This window comes from Leptopilina heterotoma, unplaced genomic scaffold (assembly GCF_015476425.1).
Source record: "Leptopilina heterotoma isolate Lh14 unplaced genomic scaffold, ASM1547642v1 Lhet_557, whole genome shotgun sequence".
In the NCBI taxonomy this organism is placed as follows: domain Eukaryota; kingdom Metazoa; phylum Arthropoda; class Insecta; order Hymenoptera; family Figitidae; genus Leptopilina; species Leptopilina heterotoma.
In genome coordinates, this window is record NW_025111121.1 from 291,267 (window position 1) to 311,871 (window position 20,605).

A 20,605-nucleotide genomic window follows, 5' to 3' on the forward strand; every position below is an offset into this window, starting at 1 on the left:
TGTAGGGCACGCGAAATCGTACAGTAGGATCTCATAGGTAGGAGGGATTGGCACCTGAACAGCTATAGCTTGGAAAAGTGGTAAGAAATGAGAGCCTTGGATGTTTTCTAGCGCTTTCAATCCGCGTAGACGTCCCGTATTCGGATCCTAGACAAACTGTATTGGTGGTGGCAGAAATCCATCTTTAAGGATCATTTTGAGATCACTGCGTAGTTCTTCGCAGCAATCAATATTGTCGCATTTCACAATCTGTACAAATTATTAAAAAAAGTTAATATTTATAAATTAAGTTCGGTCAAAAAAGAAAAAATACATTTGAAATGTTGAAACCTGTAAACAATACTGCGATTCCCTAAACGTGGTTGACATACCACTCTGCATTTACAGGCTCAGGTACCGCTGCTACAGCGTTCGAACCTTCATATCGCGCGATTACAGGATAGGAGTCAATTATTAATTCATTCCAGAGATCAGCTAGAGCTTCACCAGCAGCCTGGAAATTTTTCAGCTCAAGCTCAGGATCTGCAGTTTTTCCTCTTGTGTCCAGGTGCTTTCCATATGTGTCGTGGGGCAGGATAACTCCTGTCAGCTGCTTGCTTAATGGAGCCATCCTGCGCTCGGCACGATTGTATGCACTGCGCCCTGGAGCATTTGAAGCCACAAACAAGGCATCCAAATTTAATTTCAAGAAATGCTGAACGGCAAATGCGATGTTTTTAGGAAACCTGTGAAAGAGAAAAAATTAGGTTTGTCTTATCGATGTTATTCTTACATATTGAGTTCTATGCCGGAACTTACCGAGGATTTTCATCTGGACCCCCATCTACAGTTACAATTAAAACTGGCTTAACTTCCCCGTTATCAGTTTTTAAAATATTTGAAAAGCTTGGCTCTTTTAATAAAGTATGAAAATCATACGCATGAGATGCCGCAGTAGACTGACTGTGCTTTCCACTTCGAACAGCAACGAATGTTGGGCCACTGTATGTAACATTGTTGGGGTCGCCTTTGCCGTTCGGCTTAGTAGATATTCCAGCATAAACTAAGGGTATCAGCTTATGCTTTTCTCCAAGAACGAAGTCATGGTCAGGAAGCTGAACCCTATAATCGACATGCATTACTAGAGACTGCTGTTCTTTCGCGGCGGTAATCCCAATTGGCACGCGAGCCTTATCATCTTGAGACACAAAGGCACACTGCTTTGGTCCCAGCAATGAGGCAAGTGATTCAAGGTTCTTTATAGTAGCAGTGCAAAACTTGCCATTGGGGTGCTGTTTATGCAAATCATTGCTCGGCTTGGAAAGACGAACCGGCACTGTCACTACGTGACGCGATCCTTGTCCTGTTCGAGAATTTTTAGGAAGGAACCTAATATAAAGAGCACTCCTTGAAATCTTGTACCCCAATTCCTCCACTTTAGAGTGCAGCTCATCTAATGTTTTACAACATTTTATTTCTTCTGCGCGACGGCGATCGTGAACTGCGCTTCCGTCGTGATGATCCTCTGTATCCTCTCCCGGATCCACAAAAATATTTTCAATATCGTCAGTAGGTGCTTGATTGTTGATACCTGACTCAGAAGATTCCGAGACAAATTGACTGGAAGTAGATGGTCTATCAATTCTCGTACGTTTTGCAGAAGTAAGTTCCTATGGAAAGAAACGGAAATCGTCTGCACTACTACACACTAAATTTAATTCTAGCAATTCTATTCTGCAAATTCTAAATTTTTTGGTACCTTTAAATTTTGAAACAATTTTATGCGTGCGCTCGTACGAAAAGAAACTTTAAATTTGATTTAAATTGAGTCCGCGAACGTTAAAAAAGTCTAATCCCAAATTTATTTACACATTGTTAGCTTTAAAATAGACAACTTTTAAATTGTTAAAAAAATAAACAAACAAAAACTTTTTTATTGAAAAGTTTGATGCAATACTATTTTGATTTTTTCTGCAATTTACTTATTTCAAAATTGATCAATAAAACATTTTTTTGAAAATTAGAAATACTTATACATTTTTTAATTTAATTTGCGATCACTTTATTCAATGTAAACATTTTTACTAAATTTTAGAATAATAATCTTTAACTATTTTAAAAACAAATCATTTAAAAAGATTTTAAAAATTTTCATTTTACTTTAATAATTAAAAAATTGTAACCAAAATGATGATATAAATAAAAATGATAATAAAAATTAGAAAACAAACATTTTTAAAAAAATGCCATGCATTACAATTTTTAATCAAAAAGAAATATTAAAACTTAAATTTAAACACATTAAATATTTTCGAATTTGTGGACAAAGATTTTGAGATAAATTCAACCGTGAGCCTTCACAAATCTGCATCTACCGTTTTATTTGTAGCACGTAAATATGATGCAATTAAAGAAAAAATAAAGATTTTACTTACTTGAACAAAAAATCGAAACAAACTTGTCTTTTTGGTTCTCGTCTCAGCTTTTAATTCCAAAATTTTCTTATCTGTAGCATTATTTAGTTCGGTGCTACGAAACTTGTCTTTCAGGCTTTTACAACAAGTATTGCACTTTTCTTGAATAATTTGTTTCGATAATTCACTAGCGTAACGTTTTGAAAACGCTTCATACAAATCTTTATATATCGACATAATTTGACTTTGTACAGATGTTTTTCGCGTTGTGAAAAACAAATGCCGGCACACGTTGTCGGCAGACAGAAGGAATGTAAACAGAAAGACCTAACCTTACTTGTGCTTCGACTGTAATGGTGATTCTACACTTAGGTTGAGTCCACAATAGTACCTTGAACGGAACGTAATCGTAACGTAACAGTGCTAAGTACATTGTTTCGTTACGTTCCGTTCAAGAGTGCTATTGTTGACTCAACCTTACTGACAAAGTTTACGTTTTACGATACGTATATTGATTGAGTAAAATCTGTGTTTAAATTCGCACCCGGGCGAATTTCTTCTTTTAATAAAATATTACGTAAGATTGGCTTTGACCCCTCTCCCCCGACGTAAGGTCATGTAGAGATTTTCCAAACCCCCCCTCCCCTCAATACCCATACGTAATTAATGAATGGCCCCTAAGACGCGAAAATATCATGAATGACGCGCTAATTTGAACAAGCCGTTTAATCAATTCAGCCACTAAGTATCCTTGCCTCATCCTCCCTTATATGTTTTTTAAAACGCAAAAAAATTGCCAATTGAGAAAATTCATTTTCCTAATGTTTGAAGCATATTTTTTCCAATAAAAATCTTTGTTTGTAGGCGAAAAATACTAAAAAAATACCATTATTATTCAATTTTTTATATGAAAATTCATTTGTTTATTTTTATTACTATTTTATTATTATTATTAGTATGATTTCATTGTATGCCCTTTCGGGTCTTTACAATCTCCTCAACATCACTACTAAACTCTTTCTAACTCACAAACTCTTGTGGGGTCCCTACTTTTGCGGCTGCAGCCGACTTAGGTAAGGAGTAATCGCATTCGCCTGGACATTTGGCCAGGGGAGAGGAAAACTGCAGAAAACCCACTTCCCTAGTACAACCGGTTTATTGACTTCGAGTCATGAATGTACATTTGGATAGCCATCACAAATGCATAAACATAGCCTCGGGCGTCAAACCTCCCGTTTAATATATCTCGATCAGCAAAAAAACCGAGACTGTAGCGATATTCACAGAGGGTCACCCATCCAAGCACTAACCGCGCTCAAATTGAGCATGGATGATTTTTTTCTACTATTTTATCAATAAAACTTAAACTGACATCAGATTCGTAATCAGCGTCTCCAAAAACCCCTAAGTAGCAGTTTTGAAGCAAATAGAAGTAATTTTTGAAATCTTGTCCGCCATATTGGATCCGCCATTTTCAATTTAAAATTTTTTTAAATATGACGTCTGATTCGTAATCAGCGGCCCTTAAACCTCCAAGTAACGTTTTTGAAGCAAATTTAAACTAATTTTTGAAAATCTCGTCCGCCATATTGGATCCGCTATTTTGAATTTTGAAAAACTGACATAGGATTCGTAATCAGCGACCCCGAAAACCCCCGAGTTACAATATTGAAACAAATTTAAGCAATTTTTTTAAAAATTCAAAATGGCGGATCCAATATGGCGGATGAAATGTCATTAATATATATTTTTTTAATTAATTTTTTTTTAAATCTAAATGTAAAATGTCTCGAAGAACAAGAAGTTCTGAAAAAAAATATCTAATACTTCTGAGACAATTTCGAATGAAGTATTTGAAGACGAGGATAACATTGATATAGCAATAATTCCTAATTCAAATACTTCAGATGTCGAAGATGATTCTAAAGAAAATTTTAGTGATAGTGATAACGAGAATGATGAACTTGATTATGCTGAGAATAAAATAATATCATATAGAGAGGTGTTTGATGTAACGTGAATATTTTTTACACGTTACACCCGAGTTAATAATTAGAGAAATTAAATTTAGGAGAAAATGATCTTCTCCTGTTGGACACTTTTCTGCATTAACCTCTGCTCTGCGATCGACCACAATGATTTTGCGCTTATTATTATTTTTTTTTGTTTACTGCTTTATTTTTTTTTATGTTCGCTGTGAGCTATTTTTGGACATCATTCTACATCACCACAACTAAGGAACGATAGTAGTCTTGGAGGAGTTTCTGGTCTAACCATACATCACACTGGCTGTACGATGCCCTGCTGGCTGTTTGACGCCGCACACTTACTCTCGAGACAATGGCTGTTCGATGTCGCATTTTGGCGATTTGCTGCCGCACTTTGGCTGTTTGGTGCTTTGCTGGCAGTTCGATCTCGCATTTTATTTTGGGGACGTGACGACCCTGTTTTTATTGTTGTCTATTTGGTGCTGAATCTTGGCCTGTAAAGGCCGTATTTCGACTGCATTTGCCTTATTTTGGACATTGGAGAGGATTTTAATATTTGGCTGTTTTCGCCTGTTGTTTTTTTTTTTAACACATCAAGTGGTTTGGTTTCGGACCAAATCCAATTTTGGAATTTTGACACGCACTCCACACTCACATGGATAAGCCACTTCCATATGCTGTTACCAGTTAATGTTGGGTGCACCAACGGGATTGTCGACAGAGGCCTCGTCGACATCCTATTCATCGAAAGCTTCGATAAAAATTGGTTATGGCTGTGGACGACAACAACTCCAACTCACTATTGTTCCACCTGGAGAAGAGTTCCTGACCCCAACTTTGAAAAATAGCTCTCGCTTATTATTATTAATGTTATTGCATTTTCTTTATTTTACTGAATTTAGTTGTTTTATAGTTTTGCTTAATTTTGTTAATTTCTTTATTTTACTAAATGTAGTTGTTTTGTAGTTTTGCTTAATTTTGCTAATTTTGGTTATTTTGCTAAATTTGGTTAATTTCGGCGATTTTAATTTTGTTAATTTTGTTAATGTTTTGGAGTATTAAGTTTAGCTAATTTTGTGGTTTGGTAATTTTTATTAGTATAAAAATTTAGTAGTCTTGTTAATTAAAGTTAGTGCGTTTATTTGCGTAATTTTGATTCGAATTAGAATAGTTTCTACATTTGTTTAATTGCGGTAATTTTTATTGCTTTTGTAATTAATTATATATGCTTAATTTAGTTCATCGATTAATTGGTCAATTAAATATTAGATTAGCTATTTAGTTATCGTTGTGGTCGATACTTCGAATTTATAAATTTCAAATTTAAATAACCTGTTATGTTAATTACTATATTGCCGAATATTAGTTATATTGCATTTACATTCTACGGTTATTACTATTATTATATGGAATGGATGTTTGAATGATAAAAATAATTAATTTGCGTTTTGTCGAATTATATCATTTTGAATTTGAAATGATTTGCCGCCACTTCTCTGTCGCGAACTATTAGCGCGCGCGAGCACCGTAGGTTTGGTTGGGCTCGTCATTAGACGCTACCGGCGAATCTACGAAAAACGTGCTCCACACACTCGCGAGAGCACTCTCTGAGATTAGATTTTGTGAAAATTTGATTGTCATTCGTTGCGTTTGTGAAGGAACAGGTGTCCAACACGAGGAACTTCGTCGTTTGTGGGTCTTTTAAGAGCCGTAGCCGATTTACATTTGTTTGGTGAGTCGATACTCAATTGTCTAAAAATTCACATTCTCGTTTATTATCTATTTTGTCGAGTAAAGTATTTTTTTGCATAGGGAATGTGGATTTTTCACTTTTCCTTTCGGAATGACGCCACTTTTGACCTCGTGGTTTCTTAAGTTCTTTTGCGGTTTTAAAACAGTCTAAAATGACTAGACTTGATCTTTAACAAATAACAATGGTGCTCATTTCGAATTATTATTTTGATTATTGTGTGTAAAAATGTATATCCTTGAGTTTGAGAGACTTCGTGATACCTCGTGTAGCGACCCTTTTCTTTACATGATAAATTTTCAAAATGTCGCGTTTTTCTTGAGTAGAAATTAATTTTCGTTAGTGATGATTTTCCCTTGTAAAATAAAAGTAGATTATCATAATTTTTTTTTGTAATCATTAACGTTATGATTTTTTGTGTGGAATATTGCCGATATTTTGCGAAATATCTTAGTTTAGTAGAGATGATTATTTTGTGAACTTCGCGTTCTTATTTCGAATATTTTGGAATAATATCATGGTCAAAGCCCCCTTTTTTTGTAAATAGCCGAAAATTGATTTGGAATACAATTTTGTTAATAATTATTGATTATGATTTGATTTTTTTGTGACTAATTTACACCCCAACAAAACCCTACGCCCAATGCTTTCCCTTATTTTGTGCTGAGTTAGCTAGAACAAATTTGTGACATGCCGGTAAATTGTATTTGAACCTCATTCGTTTGATTAAAGATTTATCTTGAGATTTTGTTTGATTGATTCGGATATTTTGAGTTTTTTTGGTGACGAGTAGTCTCTGAGGAATTAACCTGGTGGTCTAGTTTCCTCAAGACAAATTGTTTGGTTATTTTTGGTGGTGACGTTGGCTCATAGGTGAGCCTGGCGCCCAACCTCCTTATGTTAAATGGTTCAAATACAATTCCGAAGGTGAGTTGCATATATCCTTGAACAGCGAAGGGATTGCAATAAAATAAGAATTTTACAGGTTTTATTGATTTTGAGATTTTCAATTTTGAATAGTTTTATTGTTGAATATCTGTGTAATCACCACTATGTGCCATTGTAAAATTATTATTTTTTATTCTCTCACAATGGCGCCCAACGTGGGGCAGCCTAACATTAAATATTGTTAACTCGCTGTGTTTTAATTTGTTGGGAGTGTATTCTAAATTTTTTTGAAAGTTTTGCTGCTATGAAAAATTAATTTTCGGCTATTCGAATATTAAAGTTAAAATTTGATTACGAAAAATATATTTGGTTTTATTCTCGCGTTAAATCGAGAAAATTTTGATAAATTTATTTTGCTGTTTCGAAACACTTGTTTGAATTTCGAACACAATAGATCGTGTTTATGTCCTTGCGTACGACTCTGACTCACAGGCACGAAATAAGCGAAGTTTATCAAACTCAAATCCCAGAATAAAATATTATTTGATACCATGTGCTAATTTTATTTTATATTATATTGAAAAATTTATGTGATTTATTATTTTGCTGAATATTTAATTTCTGTATATTAAATTGATGATTTGATAATTTTGTGTATATTATTGGTATTTTGTGTATATATATTTCGTATATTATTTATTTGGTTAACAAAATGTTGACCTTATAAATTAAAACTAGTTTGCAAATTAATCATGTATTTGCAAAACATATGTTCCCCCCTTTTTTGCGACTTAGCGTAATTTTCTCTCGTGCCCCAATTCTTCTTAAATTATCGAATTTTAGCAATTGTTTTTCTCACGTAGTAAGATATCTCGCGTGAAATATTTAATACTTTCTGATTTTAGAAAATTTATTTTACGCTAGGAAACATTTTTTTTTATTTCGGATGTTTAATTTTGAAACCTAAATTCACTATTATAATGCGTTCTTAAAATTATTTTTAATGTTCTCATAATAATACTCTAATAATATTTCTTTTGATCATTTTCTTGGACGGGTTTAAAACTAAAATAATTTTAAATTATATTTCCCCCCTTAAATTTATTCTTAATTTAACATTTTGTGCGTTTATTTTTTTTGAAAATGATGTTGAATTGATTAGCTTCGGATAAAGCAACGAAAACTTTTTTTTAATTTTTCATTTTTGCGATTAATTTGTTTCTGATGTAAAAGGATTCCCAATAATTTTCTTTTGTAATTGCGTGATAAATACCGTGATTATTACATTAATCAATATTATATGGTTGATCACTATACTCAAAACCTTCACCCCAAAGCCCGACTTAATACATTCAGGATTTAAAATAATCGAATTAAATAAAATTAATTCCTTAAATAACATAATTCTTAATAATCATAAAGCAAACGGATGCAACGAGAAGTTAAAATGAATTTGTCACCTAAAAGAATTCGCGAGTGGGCTTATTCCCTTCGGAAAGTCGATCTAGTTACGGAACTAGAATCGCGAAATTTATCGATTAGCGGAATTGTTCCTGTTCTCCGAGAGAGACTTTTTCGTTATGAAAACGGACGTAGAGAGTCATCCGCTGACTCAGGTATTGGAACTGTAACCAGGCACGACCTTCAAACCATACCTGAGAATGCATCTAGCTCGTTTCACGAAGAAACAAACCGCGAAGTTAACGAAGAAAGTTTTGGAAATTTAACGGAGGAAATTAGTCGAGATACCGGTTCTCTCAATCCCTCTGCTGAGCGTACCTCTCACCCTTCTCTCCCCACCACGTCCGCTGAGCCTACGTTCCCCTCATCTCGCGTTTCGCCTTCCCACACTACCGTAGTCTCCTCGCTCCCTGCACACTTGACTAGCGCTCCCCCCATTTACACTGGAACGATACACAGGACTCGAACCGAAGAAGTTCACGTAGTAGATAATTTTGAGAATCGAGATAGAGAACGAAGGAGACGAAACACTAATGAATTAGTCGACACCTTCGAGCGAAATCGCGAAATACAACAACACCTGAATCGACGTAGCGAAACTCCCGTATTGAGAGAATTCGATAGGATGAATCTAGGTCAAGGCAACGTTAACCGAAGATTGAATACTACTCGCCCCGTTGACAATATCGTGACTTCACATACTGATAGATATTATCGCAATAATGCACCTGTTCGTCTACCTAGAGAAATTCGAGATGAAAATTATACTAACTCTAGAACTCGCGCGTATGAAAATTTTGAGCCTGTTCCCGAAAGAGGATTATCCGACTCTCGTCGAGATAATTATGTTTATCATTCTCGCTTTGAACCTGAATTTCGTAGCGTTCGATTTCAGGAAAGTTCCTCTCGATCGCCATATGAAAATAGAGGACCTCGTTATGATCGTTATGGCAGACCACTTCGCGAAAATAACCATTACCGACCCTATCTTGACACTGATGATTATCCTTCGGATTATAGTGACGCTTCCGATAATTACGAAAATGATTTTCGACCAAGGTCACGCCCTTATGGCACTTCCGCAGCTTCCGCTTACGGAACTATGCGCAAATGGAACCTTAAGTTCGCTAGATCTAGTCAAGAGGACGCTGAGTCATTTTTGCGTCGCCTCGAAGAAGGTAGAACCTTTTTTCCTATTCGAGACGAAGATTTGTTAAGAATTCTTCCGTTCTTTTTATCTGGTATTGCGTTAAATTGGTTTCGAGGTTCAAAATATCAATGGCGGACTTTCAATCAATTTACTCGCGCTTTTAGGACTCGTTTCGCGGACGTTGATTTCCAATTCGAGCTTAGGCAGGAAATCTATCGTAGAACGCAAGGTGAGAACGAAAGAGTAGCGGACTACTTGACTTGTATGTGGTCGATGTTCGAACGAGTCTCCCCTCCCCTCACCGAGATGGAAGAAATAAGTTACGCCCATCGTAATTTACTTCCTAGACTACAAGTTGCCGTTCGTCGATATGAAGCCGTTTCTCGTGAATTGCTCGAAGACCTCGCGATAGCCGCTGAGAAAACATATCGTGTGGCGAAGTCGTATAGACCTCCCCCCACTCCTGAGCGATCCTTGTTACCGGATCTCGCGTATCGAGAACCTCGCGGTCGTAATATCCATAAAAGAAAGGAAAATTTGAATTTTGTAGCTGATTCTTCCGAAGAAGAAGTTGATAGTTTCTTTTTAACAAATGAAAAGAAACCTAATAAATCAGTTGATAAAGATAAAGTGAAAAACCCTGTTAAAAACGATACTAGCGACCGAAATAAGTCGAAGTCACAAGTTAAAGAGAAAGCTTCCGCCGATGTTTCTAACGATTCCCCGAAATCGCGAAAGAATAATCTTACATGTTGAAACTGTAGTAAAGAAGGACATAGAAGTTATGATTGTACGGAGCATAGAAATATTTATTGTTTTGGCTGTGGTAAACGAGACGTCACTCGTCCCAACTGTACCGCGTGTCAGGGAAACAAATAAGGGAACCGTCAATTAGGGCTAACTCGGTTCCGACTAGTACTATAGAGCCCGCCTATAATATAATCGATAAAGGTCATGTACATTGTGACTATAATAGCGAATCTTCCTTATCTCACGATTCAGATTGCGAAATATTTAGCGAAACATCTTTACCTTTCGATTCGGATAATGAAAATTGCAATTTATTGTTTGACAGTAACCATTCTGAAAAATTAGGCATTGACGTGAGTAAGTTAAATTTAAAACTTTCTTTCAAAAGTTTAAAAACAGCTGAATTATCGTATAATGCGATATTATTGAACCGTACCGAATCTTTACTATTTGTCGAGTTCGAGATACAAGGCATACCATTCACAGCCCTTGTTGATAGCGGAGCTTCTCGCACCTTTATAGGCTCAAAAGGAGTCGAATTAATCGAAAAGCTCAATCTAAAAATCATAGAGAGCTCTGGTAAGGTTCAATTTGCGAATGGCGAAGTCGAAGCTGTTTCTAAAGAAGTTTTGTTACCGATCGATCTTAAGGGTCAAATTAAAGAGATCAATGCTCGAGTATTAAATAGTCTCCCGTACTCATTAGTTGTAGGACTTGATTTTTTGCGAACTTTTCAAATAGTGACTAATTTTGAAAATAGGTCTTGGTTCTTCCAGCATAGTCCTAATCGCGTATTTAAATTTAAAGATGAAGATAATGTTAATAACGTCTGTTTCGGAATTCGCGAACTTACTAAACAACAAGCGGATGAATTAGCCGATTTTCTAAGACGCGAATTACCCCCTCCTTGCGATAAACTCGGACTGACTAACAAAACTCAGCATGTAATTAATACTGGTGATGCCTTGCCGATTAAGCAGAGGTATTATTTAGTCTCGCCAAAAGTACTTGCTGAAATGCATAAGGAAATAGACGAAATGATCAAAGATGACGTCATCGAGCCGTCAGATTCAGATTGGTCTTCGCCTATTATTATGGTCAGAAAGCCTGATGGTACGTATCGCGTATGCCTTGACTTCCGTAAAGTTAACGGTGTTACGAAAAAAGACGCTTATCCGATTCCATATATTAGCGCCATTTTGGATAGATTACGTCACGCGAAATTCATTACGAAATTAGACATGCAAAAAGGTTTTTTGCAAGTTCCACTTCACCCTGATAGCCGTCCGAAAACAGCTTTTACTGTCCCAGGACGTGGACTCTTCCAATTTAAAAGAATGCCGTTTGGGCTTACCAACGCCCCCGCCACTTTTCAGAGATTATTAGATGGTGTCGTCAAAAATATGGATCCTTTTGTTTTCGTCTACTTAGACGATATTATTATCGTCACCGAGACTTTCACTGAGCATTTAGAGTGGCTGAAAAAGGTCCTCGATGCTATTAAACTAGCCGATTTAAAATTGAGTCCAGAAAAATGTGAATTTTGTTGTACGCAGGTCCGTTACCTCGGTTACCTAGTCAACGAAAATGGTCTTCAACCTGACCCGGAAAAAATTGAGCCTGTACTCAATTACCCCGCTCCTCGTACAATAAAACAATTGCGTAGATTTTTAGGCATGACGTCATGGTATCGGCGATTCATACCTGACTTTGCGACTATTGCGTCTCCTCTACATGCTCTGCTAAAAAAGAATGTAAAATGGTCCTGGGGAGAAAGTCAACAAATAGCGTTCGAAAGTTTAAAAGAAAAGTTGACAAGTTCTCCGATATTAGCGTGCCCTGATTTTGAGCTTGATTTTGTGTTACAAACAGATGCCAGTGATTATGGCGTAGGTGCTGTTTTGACACAGAATATAGATGGCGTTGAACGTGTAATTGCGTATGCGAGCAGATCTATGAACGATGCTGAGCGAAATTACACGGTCACCGAGAAAGAATGTTTGGCCGTGAAGTGGGCAATCGAAAAATTCGATTATTATTTAGCTGCCTCTCATTTCACTGTTATAACCGATCACGCTAGCTTGAAGTGGCTCGACAATTTAAAGAAACCTTCCGGTCGTTTGGGTCGATGGGCATTAGCTCTGATGGGTTATAATTATGAAATTGTTTATCGAAAAGGTTCCCTAAACCACGTGCCCGACGCACTCTCTCGTATTAGCGAAGATATAAGTACTGAGACTTTAAATGTAGTCAAAGATCCCCATGACTCATGGTATTTTAGGCGATATATGACGGTAGCCGAATTTCCCGAAAAATTTCCTCTATGGAAAATTATAGACAAACGTCTATATTATTATCGACCTGACTTGTATTTAGAATCTTTGGACAAAGATCTTGACGCGTGGAAATATGTTCCTGAGGAAAACGAGCAGAAAAATATTATTGTTGAAGCTCACAACGATCCTCAAGCGGGCCATCTCGGAGCTCAAAAGACGTATTTGCGAATAACTAAAAGTTATTATTGGCCACACTGTTTCCGAAATGTAGTAGCGTATATTAGAAATTGTTCCATTTGTAGTACTTGCAAAGTAGAACAATCTCTTCCACCAGGTCCCATGGGACGTCGCGTTACCGAAGAACCTTGGACTGTCGTTGCGTTAGATATCATCGGACCTCTTCCTCGTAGCAAAGCTCAATTTCAGTACATCTTGGTAATACAAGATTTGTTTACTAAATGGATTGAGTGCGCTCCCTTAAGAGTAGCGAACGGAAAGAAAATTTGCGAATTGTTTCGAGAACTCGTTATTAACCGCTGGGGTACTCCCCAAGTGATCTTGAGCGATAACGGTACTGAGTTTATCAATAGCGTTATTCGATCTTTGACTAAAGAATATAATATTTTCCACTCTACTACGCCGCCATATCACCCACAGGCCAATCCTGTAGAAAGAGTGAATAGAGTGTTGAAGACGATGATTATTTCCTATATAAAAAAGGATCACCGAGAATGGGATATGCATCTTCCCGAATTTAAATTTGCGTACAATACAGCTTATCACAGCAGTATTAAAGCCACACCTGCTTTTCTGAATTTAGGTCGCGAACCTAAACCCATTAATAGTTTACGCAAAAAGATTGAAAATGTTACCGAAGTAGAAACTCAATCTCCATCCAGTTGGAATGAGAGAATGAAGAAAATGAATATAGTTCGCGATTGGGTTGTTAAAAATCTCGACGATGCTTTTGCGAGACAATCGAAATATTACAATCTTCGACGAAGAGAGTTTCGTTATCACATTGGTGATTTAGTATTAGCGCGTACACACCAACTATCTTCGAAGGAGAAAAATATTGCCGCTAAATTGTGTCCTCCTTTTTCTGGCCCCTTTAAGATTTCCAAAGTATATTCGTCACTTGTATATGATATTAGTGATTTAAATAATAAAAAGGTGAGAAAAGTTCATATTGAAGACCTAAAACCCCATCGCGGACCCAACGACAATGTTAATCTAGCCGAATAAATAATTTTTTTTTATAATAAATTTGATTTTTTTTGTATAAATAAATTAATTTTCGGTATATAAATTAATTTTTGTAAATAAATTAATTTTTTTTTTTAAATAAATAAAAAAAAAAGATTTTGTAAATAAATTAATTTTTTTTTTAAATAGATAAATATAAATTTTGTAAATAAATAAGGATTAAAATTTTGAGATTTAATAAATTTTCTTTGGGACTTATTTACACTCTAATTTTAGGAATATTCTCTGAGACCCAGCGCCATGGCTGAAGCCACGCCTCCGAGATGTTGGAATTGTCTAGATATTGGCCATAGACATTCGTCATGCCCGAAATCTTTTACGAGTAAATTTTGTTTTCTTTGCGGAAACTCAGAGTATACTTCAGTAAATTGTCCCAATTGTAATAGGAAATTTTCAAGGAAAGGCCGAGATCACGTCAAAAGAGCACGAGAATAAATCAATTGTAATATTCCCATTCGTATTTTGTTGTTATATTTTCCACTTTTATGATATTTACTCACTCTCGTTCTAAATTTTAGGATTATTCGCTGAGACCGCCCGCGATGACTGACGATAGACCGCTAGTTGATTCCCTCGCTGAGTCCGATATTCTTCAACCAATGACCCGCCTACGTTTGCAGGAATCCTTGGCGAAATCACAAGCAGAATCATATCGGCTGGTAGTCTCACTGCACAAGTTAGTTTCCCAATTGGACCAAGAACGCTGTCGTACCGCCAAGCTGAAAACCAAGGTTAGGAAGCTAAGAAAGAACTACAATACTGAGAAAATGAATCCATCATCGAATCACCCGCAGAAAGATGCAATCAAGGTTTATTGCGACAGATGTGCTGTCCTTATATCTCCCGCCTCAATAGAGGTTGTCAACGACGATCGTCCGCTCCATCCGAACGACTCGCGATCGACAGGATCATCAGAATCTGTGAGTGAAGGTTCTGCTATTTCTATTGCACTACCCTCACATCTTCAGCCTATCAAACCACAGTCTGACGAACCAAAGTTGGACCCCTCGATTCAGCCATCCGTGCCGCCGACAATCGAAACCGACCTGAATTCTAGCGTACCAACACTGGGTGTGAATTCTACGAAAAATCCAGTCGTGATGCCTTCTGTGAATGGACAAAATTCTACCGCTTCCAAAGACGCCCCGCCATCGCCGGAAAACGACACGACAAAGGAAAATGAGAAAAACCCCGTGATGTTAGACCCTACAACTAAATATACTGGAACCATTCCTAAAATAATTCCTGTAAAGAATCCCAAACCCGAAAATTTGCTTGACGTGACCTCGGAATCCGAGAATTCTAAAGATGACGAAATATTGCGGGGCAATGGCTGCCCCAAACGTTGTCACGCTCCCTCTGCTCCCACACACGTCGAGGAAAATAAGTCGATAAAACGAAAAGAGCCCCCCCTCCGAGATCCGTCCCCTCAATTACCAAAACCCGTTTATTCTTACTATCGATCAAAACCAAAAATTGGTTGCTGGAATTGTGCCGATCCTAACCATCGCTATCCTTCTTGCCCCAAGCCTTTTCTGTTCAGATTTTGTTTCCACTGCGGACTGCCTGGATATACATCACTAAATTGTCCCGATTGCGACGGAAAGGAAAAGATCGAAGGAAAGGACTATTTTCGCAAGTCACGAAAACAATAGCTTATTCCCTGTCCCGAATCGAATTGATTATAATAGTTATTTTTTTTTACGAGAATCTCTTTCATTTTTCCTTTCAAACTAATACTAGATTATTACAAAGTAATTTTTTTGGTTAATGGTTGACTATTACCATAATTTGGTATTGAGAAAGTGATAAATAATTTTATTTTGTAATCAGATTAAGAATTGCAACAATTGCTGTACCTTTTTTTTATTATTTGGTCGGATATGGCCTATAGTACTTGTACTTTGCCATTTAGTTTTGACTCACTTAGATCGACAAATTCCCAGTCCCGTTGGACTATTTACTAATTAGAGCATTTATCTCGATGAAACCTTTATTTCGTATGATTAGTTGTATAGAGATATTATGTATAGTTATATAGTTTAAATCACACCTCGTCGATTGTTTCTAACAATTTCGTTTAAAAATAATTTCTGATCTGATTCGTTACAAAAAAAAAAAAAAGAAAAATTTATATTTTTTTTTAATATATAAAATTATATATCATTTCGTTAGCACCGTTGTGCATTCTTCTAATTACATTTATGAAAAATCTCTAAATAATACGTTTTGTTCATTATGTATCATTGTGTCTTGAAGAAATAAAAATTTTAATTTCTTTATTTTAAATTGGGTAGTATTTTATTATGATATTTTTTTTTTGAATAATAGAATAATGAATCACATGAAAGAAAATTGTGGATTGCATTTTTTTTGTAGCTTCGCTAATATTACTTCCAGAGCACTAGCTCGGTATCGGGGTAGCACATTGTGTCACTTAATATTGAAAATAGTTTTGTTTTAAATTTGAAGTTGTTATGATAAAGTTAAATTATGTAGAGTTCATTTTGTCGTGTCCCGATTTTAGAAGCAAATGATATTTAAATAAACACTCTAATTAGGGTATTAATTTGAAATATTTTTAAATTCACTAATTTGTTAATGATGATTATTTCTCTGATCACGCATGATTAAAATTAAGTTTTGTGTTGATAATGGTCGAAAGTAGGCCGGAGCATTTCGAGCAGAAAAGTTTGAGATTTGGTTGTCGACTTGACCCATAAACAAATTCGCGGTTAATTTGGTCTTGAAATTTTGTTTAGTTTTGAACTATACATTGCGTGGCGGATTGACCCGCACACGTGGTGTAGAGGGAGGAGTTGTAACGTGAATATTTTTTACACGTTACACCCGAGTTAATAATTAGAGAAATTAAATTTAGGAGAAAATGATCTTCTCCTGTTGGACACTTTTCTGCATTAACCTCTGCTCTGCGATCGACCACAATGATTTTGCGCTTATTATTATTTTTTTTTGTTTACTGCTTTATTTTTTTTTATGTTCGCTGTGAGCTATTTTTGGACATCATTCTACATCACCACAACTAAGGAACGATAGTAGTCTTGGAGGAGTTTCTGGTCTAACCATACATCACACTGGCTGTACGATGCCCTGCTGGCTGTTTGACGCCGCACACTTACTCTCGATGCAATGGCTGTTCGATGTCGCATTTTGGCGATTTGCTGCCGCACTTTGGCTGTTTGGTGCTTTGCTGGCAGTTCGATCTCGCATTTTATTTTGGGGACGTGACGACCCTGTTTTTATTGTTGTCTATTTGGTGCTGAATCTTGGCCTGTAAAGGCCGTATTTCGACTGCATTTGCCTTATTTTGGACATTGGAGAGGATTTTAATATTTGGCTGTTTTCGCCTGTTGTTTTTTTTTTTAACACATCAAGTGGTTTGGTTTCGGACCAAATCCAATTTTGGAATTTTGACACGCACTCCACACTCACATGGATAAGCCACTTCCATATGCTGTTACCAGTTAATGTTGGGTGCACCAACGGGATTGTCGACAGAGGCCTCGTCGACATCCTATTCATCGAAAGCTTCGATAAAAATTGGTTATGGCTGTGGACGACAACAACTCCAACTCACTATTGTTCCACCTGGAGAAGAGTTCCTGACCCCAACTTTGAAAAATAGCTCTCGCTTATTATTATTAATGTTATTGCATTTTCTTTATTTTACTGAATTTAGTTGTTTTATAGTTTTGCTTAATTTTGTTAATTTCTTTATTTTACTAAATTTAGTTGTTTTGTAGTTTTGCTTAATTTTGCTAATTTTGGTTATTTTGCTAAATTTGGTTAATTTCGGCGATTTTAATTTTGTTAATTTTGTTAATGTTTTGGAGTATTAAGTTTAGCTAATTTTGTGGTTTGGTAATTTTTATTAGTATAAAAATTTAGTAGTCTTGTTAATTAAAGTTAGTGCGTTTATTTGCGTAATTTTGATTCGAATTAGAATAGTTTCTACATTTGTTTAATTGCGGTAATTTTTATTGCTTTTGTAATTAATTATATATGCTTAATTTAGTTCATCGATTAATTGGTCAATTAAATATTAGATTAGCTATTTAGTTATCGTTGTGGTCGATACTTCGAATTTATAAATTTCAAATTTAAATAACCTGTTATGTTAATTACTATATTGCCGAATATTAGTTATATTGCATTTACATTCTACGGTTATTACTATTATTATATGGAATGGATGTTTGAATGATAAAAATAATTAATTTGCGTTTTGTCGAATTATATCATTTTGAATTTGAAATGATTTGCCGCCACTTCTCTGTCGCGAACTATTAGCGCGCGCGAGCACCGTAGGTTTGGTTGGGCTCGTCATTAGACGCTACCGGCGAATCTACGAAAAACGTGCTCCACACACTCGCGAGAGCACTCTCTGAGATTAGATTTTGTGAAAATTTGATTGTCATTCGTTGCGTTTGTGAAGGAACAGGTGTCCAACACGAGGAACTTCGTCGTTTGTGGGTCTTTTAAGAGCCGTAGCCGATTTACATTTGTTTGGTGAGTCGATACTCAATTGTCTAAAAATTCACATTCTCGTTTATTATCTATTTTGTCGAGTAAAGTATTTTTTTGCATAGGGAATGTGGATTTTTCACTTTTCCTTTCGGAATGACGCCACTTTTGACCTCGTGGTTTCTTAAGTTCTTTTGCGGTTTTAAAACAGTCTAAAATGACTAGACTTGATCTTTAACAAATAACAATGGTGCTCATTTCGAATTATTATTTTGATTATTGTGTGTAAAAATGTATATCCTTGAGTTTGAGAGACTTCGTGATACCTCGTGTAGCGACCCTTTTCTTTACATGATAAATTTTCAAAATGTCGCGTTTTTCTTGAGTAGAAATTAATTTTCGTTAGTGATGATTTTCCCTTGTAAAATAAAAGTAGATTATCATAATTTTTTTTTGTAATCATTAACGTTATGATTTTTTGTGTGGAATATTGCCGATATTTTGCGAAATATCTTAGTTTAGTAGAGATGATTATTTTGTGAACTTCGCGTTCTTATTTCGAATATTTTGGAATAATATCATGGTCAAAGCCCCCTTTTTTTGTAAATAGCCGAAAATTGATTTGGAATACAATTTTGTTAATAATTATTGATTATGATTTGATTTTTTTGTGACTAATTTACACCCCAACAAAACCCTACGCCCAATGCTTTCCCTTATTTTGTGCTGAGTTAGCTAGAACAAATTTGTGACATGCCGGTAAATTGTATTTGAACCTCATTCGTTTGATTAAAGATTTATCTTGAGATTTTGTTTGATTGATTCGGATATTTTGAGTTTTTTTGGTGACGAGTAGTCTCTGAGGAATTAACCTGGTGGTCTAGTTTCCTCAAGACAAATTGTTTGGTTATTTTTGGTGGTGACGTTGGCTCATAGGTGAGCCTGGCGCCCAACCTCCTTATGTTAAATGGTTCAAATACAATTCCGAAGGTGAGTTGCATATATCCTTGAACAGCGAAGGGATTGCAATAAAATAAGAATTTTACAGGTTTTATTGATTTTGAGATTTTCAATTTTGAATAGTTTTATTGTTGAATATCTGTGTAATCACCACTATGTGCCATTGTAAAATTATTATTTTTTATTCTCTCACAATGGCGCCCAACGTGGGGCAGCCTAACATTAAATATTGTTGAATATCTGTGTAATTACCACTATGTGCCATTGTAAAATTATTATTTTTTATTCTCTCACAATGGCGCCCAACGTGGGGCAGCCTAACATTAAATATTGTTGAATATCTGTGTAATTACCACTATGTGCCATTGTAAAATTATTATTTTTTATTCTCTCACATTGATAATTACACTGACAATCAAAAGTTTTTAGAAGCAGATCACGAGTACAAATGGATTGATGGGGAAAAGTCATATGATTATAATTTAAAAAATGAATATTTGTTGACTGATAAGGATTCTAATACCATTCTTTAAAGTACTCCTGCTAAAATTTTTGAAATGTTCTTTTCACTATCTATGAAACAATACATCATAGATTGTTTTTCCAAAATTGGATTGGAAATCTCCTTGCATGAACTTGATATTTTTATCGGTATAGTGATTCTTACAGCGTTTAACAGTCGTTCATCTGAAAAAGATTACTGGTCAACAGATCCTCTTTTGGAATATCAGATTATTAAATTGGCAATGTCTCGAGATCGATTTTCAGAAATTAAAAGACTAATAAAGTGTTCAAAAGAAAGTGATCAAAATCCGAATGATTTCGCCTGGCGAGTACGTGCCCTCTTAGAAATTTTTAATTCCAATACAAAGCGCTTTGGCTTTTTTTAAACGGCTATGTCTGCAGATGAAATGATGGTAAAATTTAATGGGCGATTGCATTTCAAACAATTTATTCGCAACAAACCAGTTCGATTTGGTATAAAAATGTAGGCTCTTTGCGGTTCTGACGGATTCTTATTTGAATGTGACATTTATTGCGGAAAAAATGCAAATAATAATGACAAATTAGCTAAATGTGCTTTAAGAAGTCGTGTTATTTTGAATCTTTCTCAAATATTACTGCTGTCAACTCCGAAGAAAAAATTAGATCAGTATCATCTGTATTTTGACAATTATTTCACAAGTCCTGACTTGCTTGTTCATTTGGGAAACATTGGCTTGAAAACAACTGGAGTT

General features: G+C 35.6%; 1 protein-coding gene across 2 annotated transcripts in view; it reads left to right on the forward strand.

The window, feature by feature from the left end:
* LOC122508726 overlaps positions 1–15,969 on the forward strand; it is a 176,821-nt gene extending 160,852 nt beyond the window's left edge. Inside the window, exons 3-4 of one of the 2 annotated variants that reach the window (XM_043622244.1) lie at positions 14,139–14,364; positions 14,441–15,969. In XM_043622244.1, the coding sequence (XP_043478179.1) occupies positions 14,465–15,577 (1,113 nt within the window). In that variant the 5' untranslated portion in view covers positions 14,139–14,364; positions 14,441–14,464 and the 3' untranslated portion in view covers positions 15,578–15,969. Of the gene's footprint in view, positions 1–14,138 lie in introns of both variants that reach the window. The other variant, XM_043622245.1, reaches the window with a different exon arrangement.
* The last annotated feature ends 4,636 nt before the right edge of the window (positions 15,970–20,605 follow it).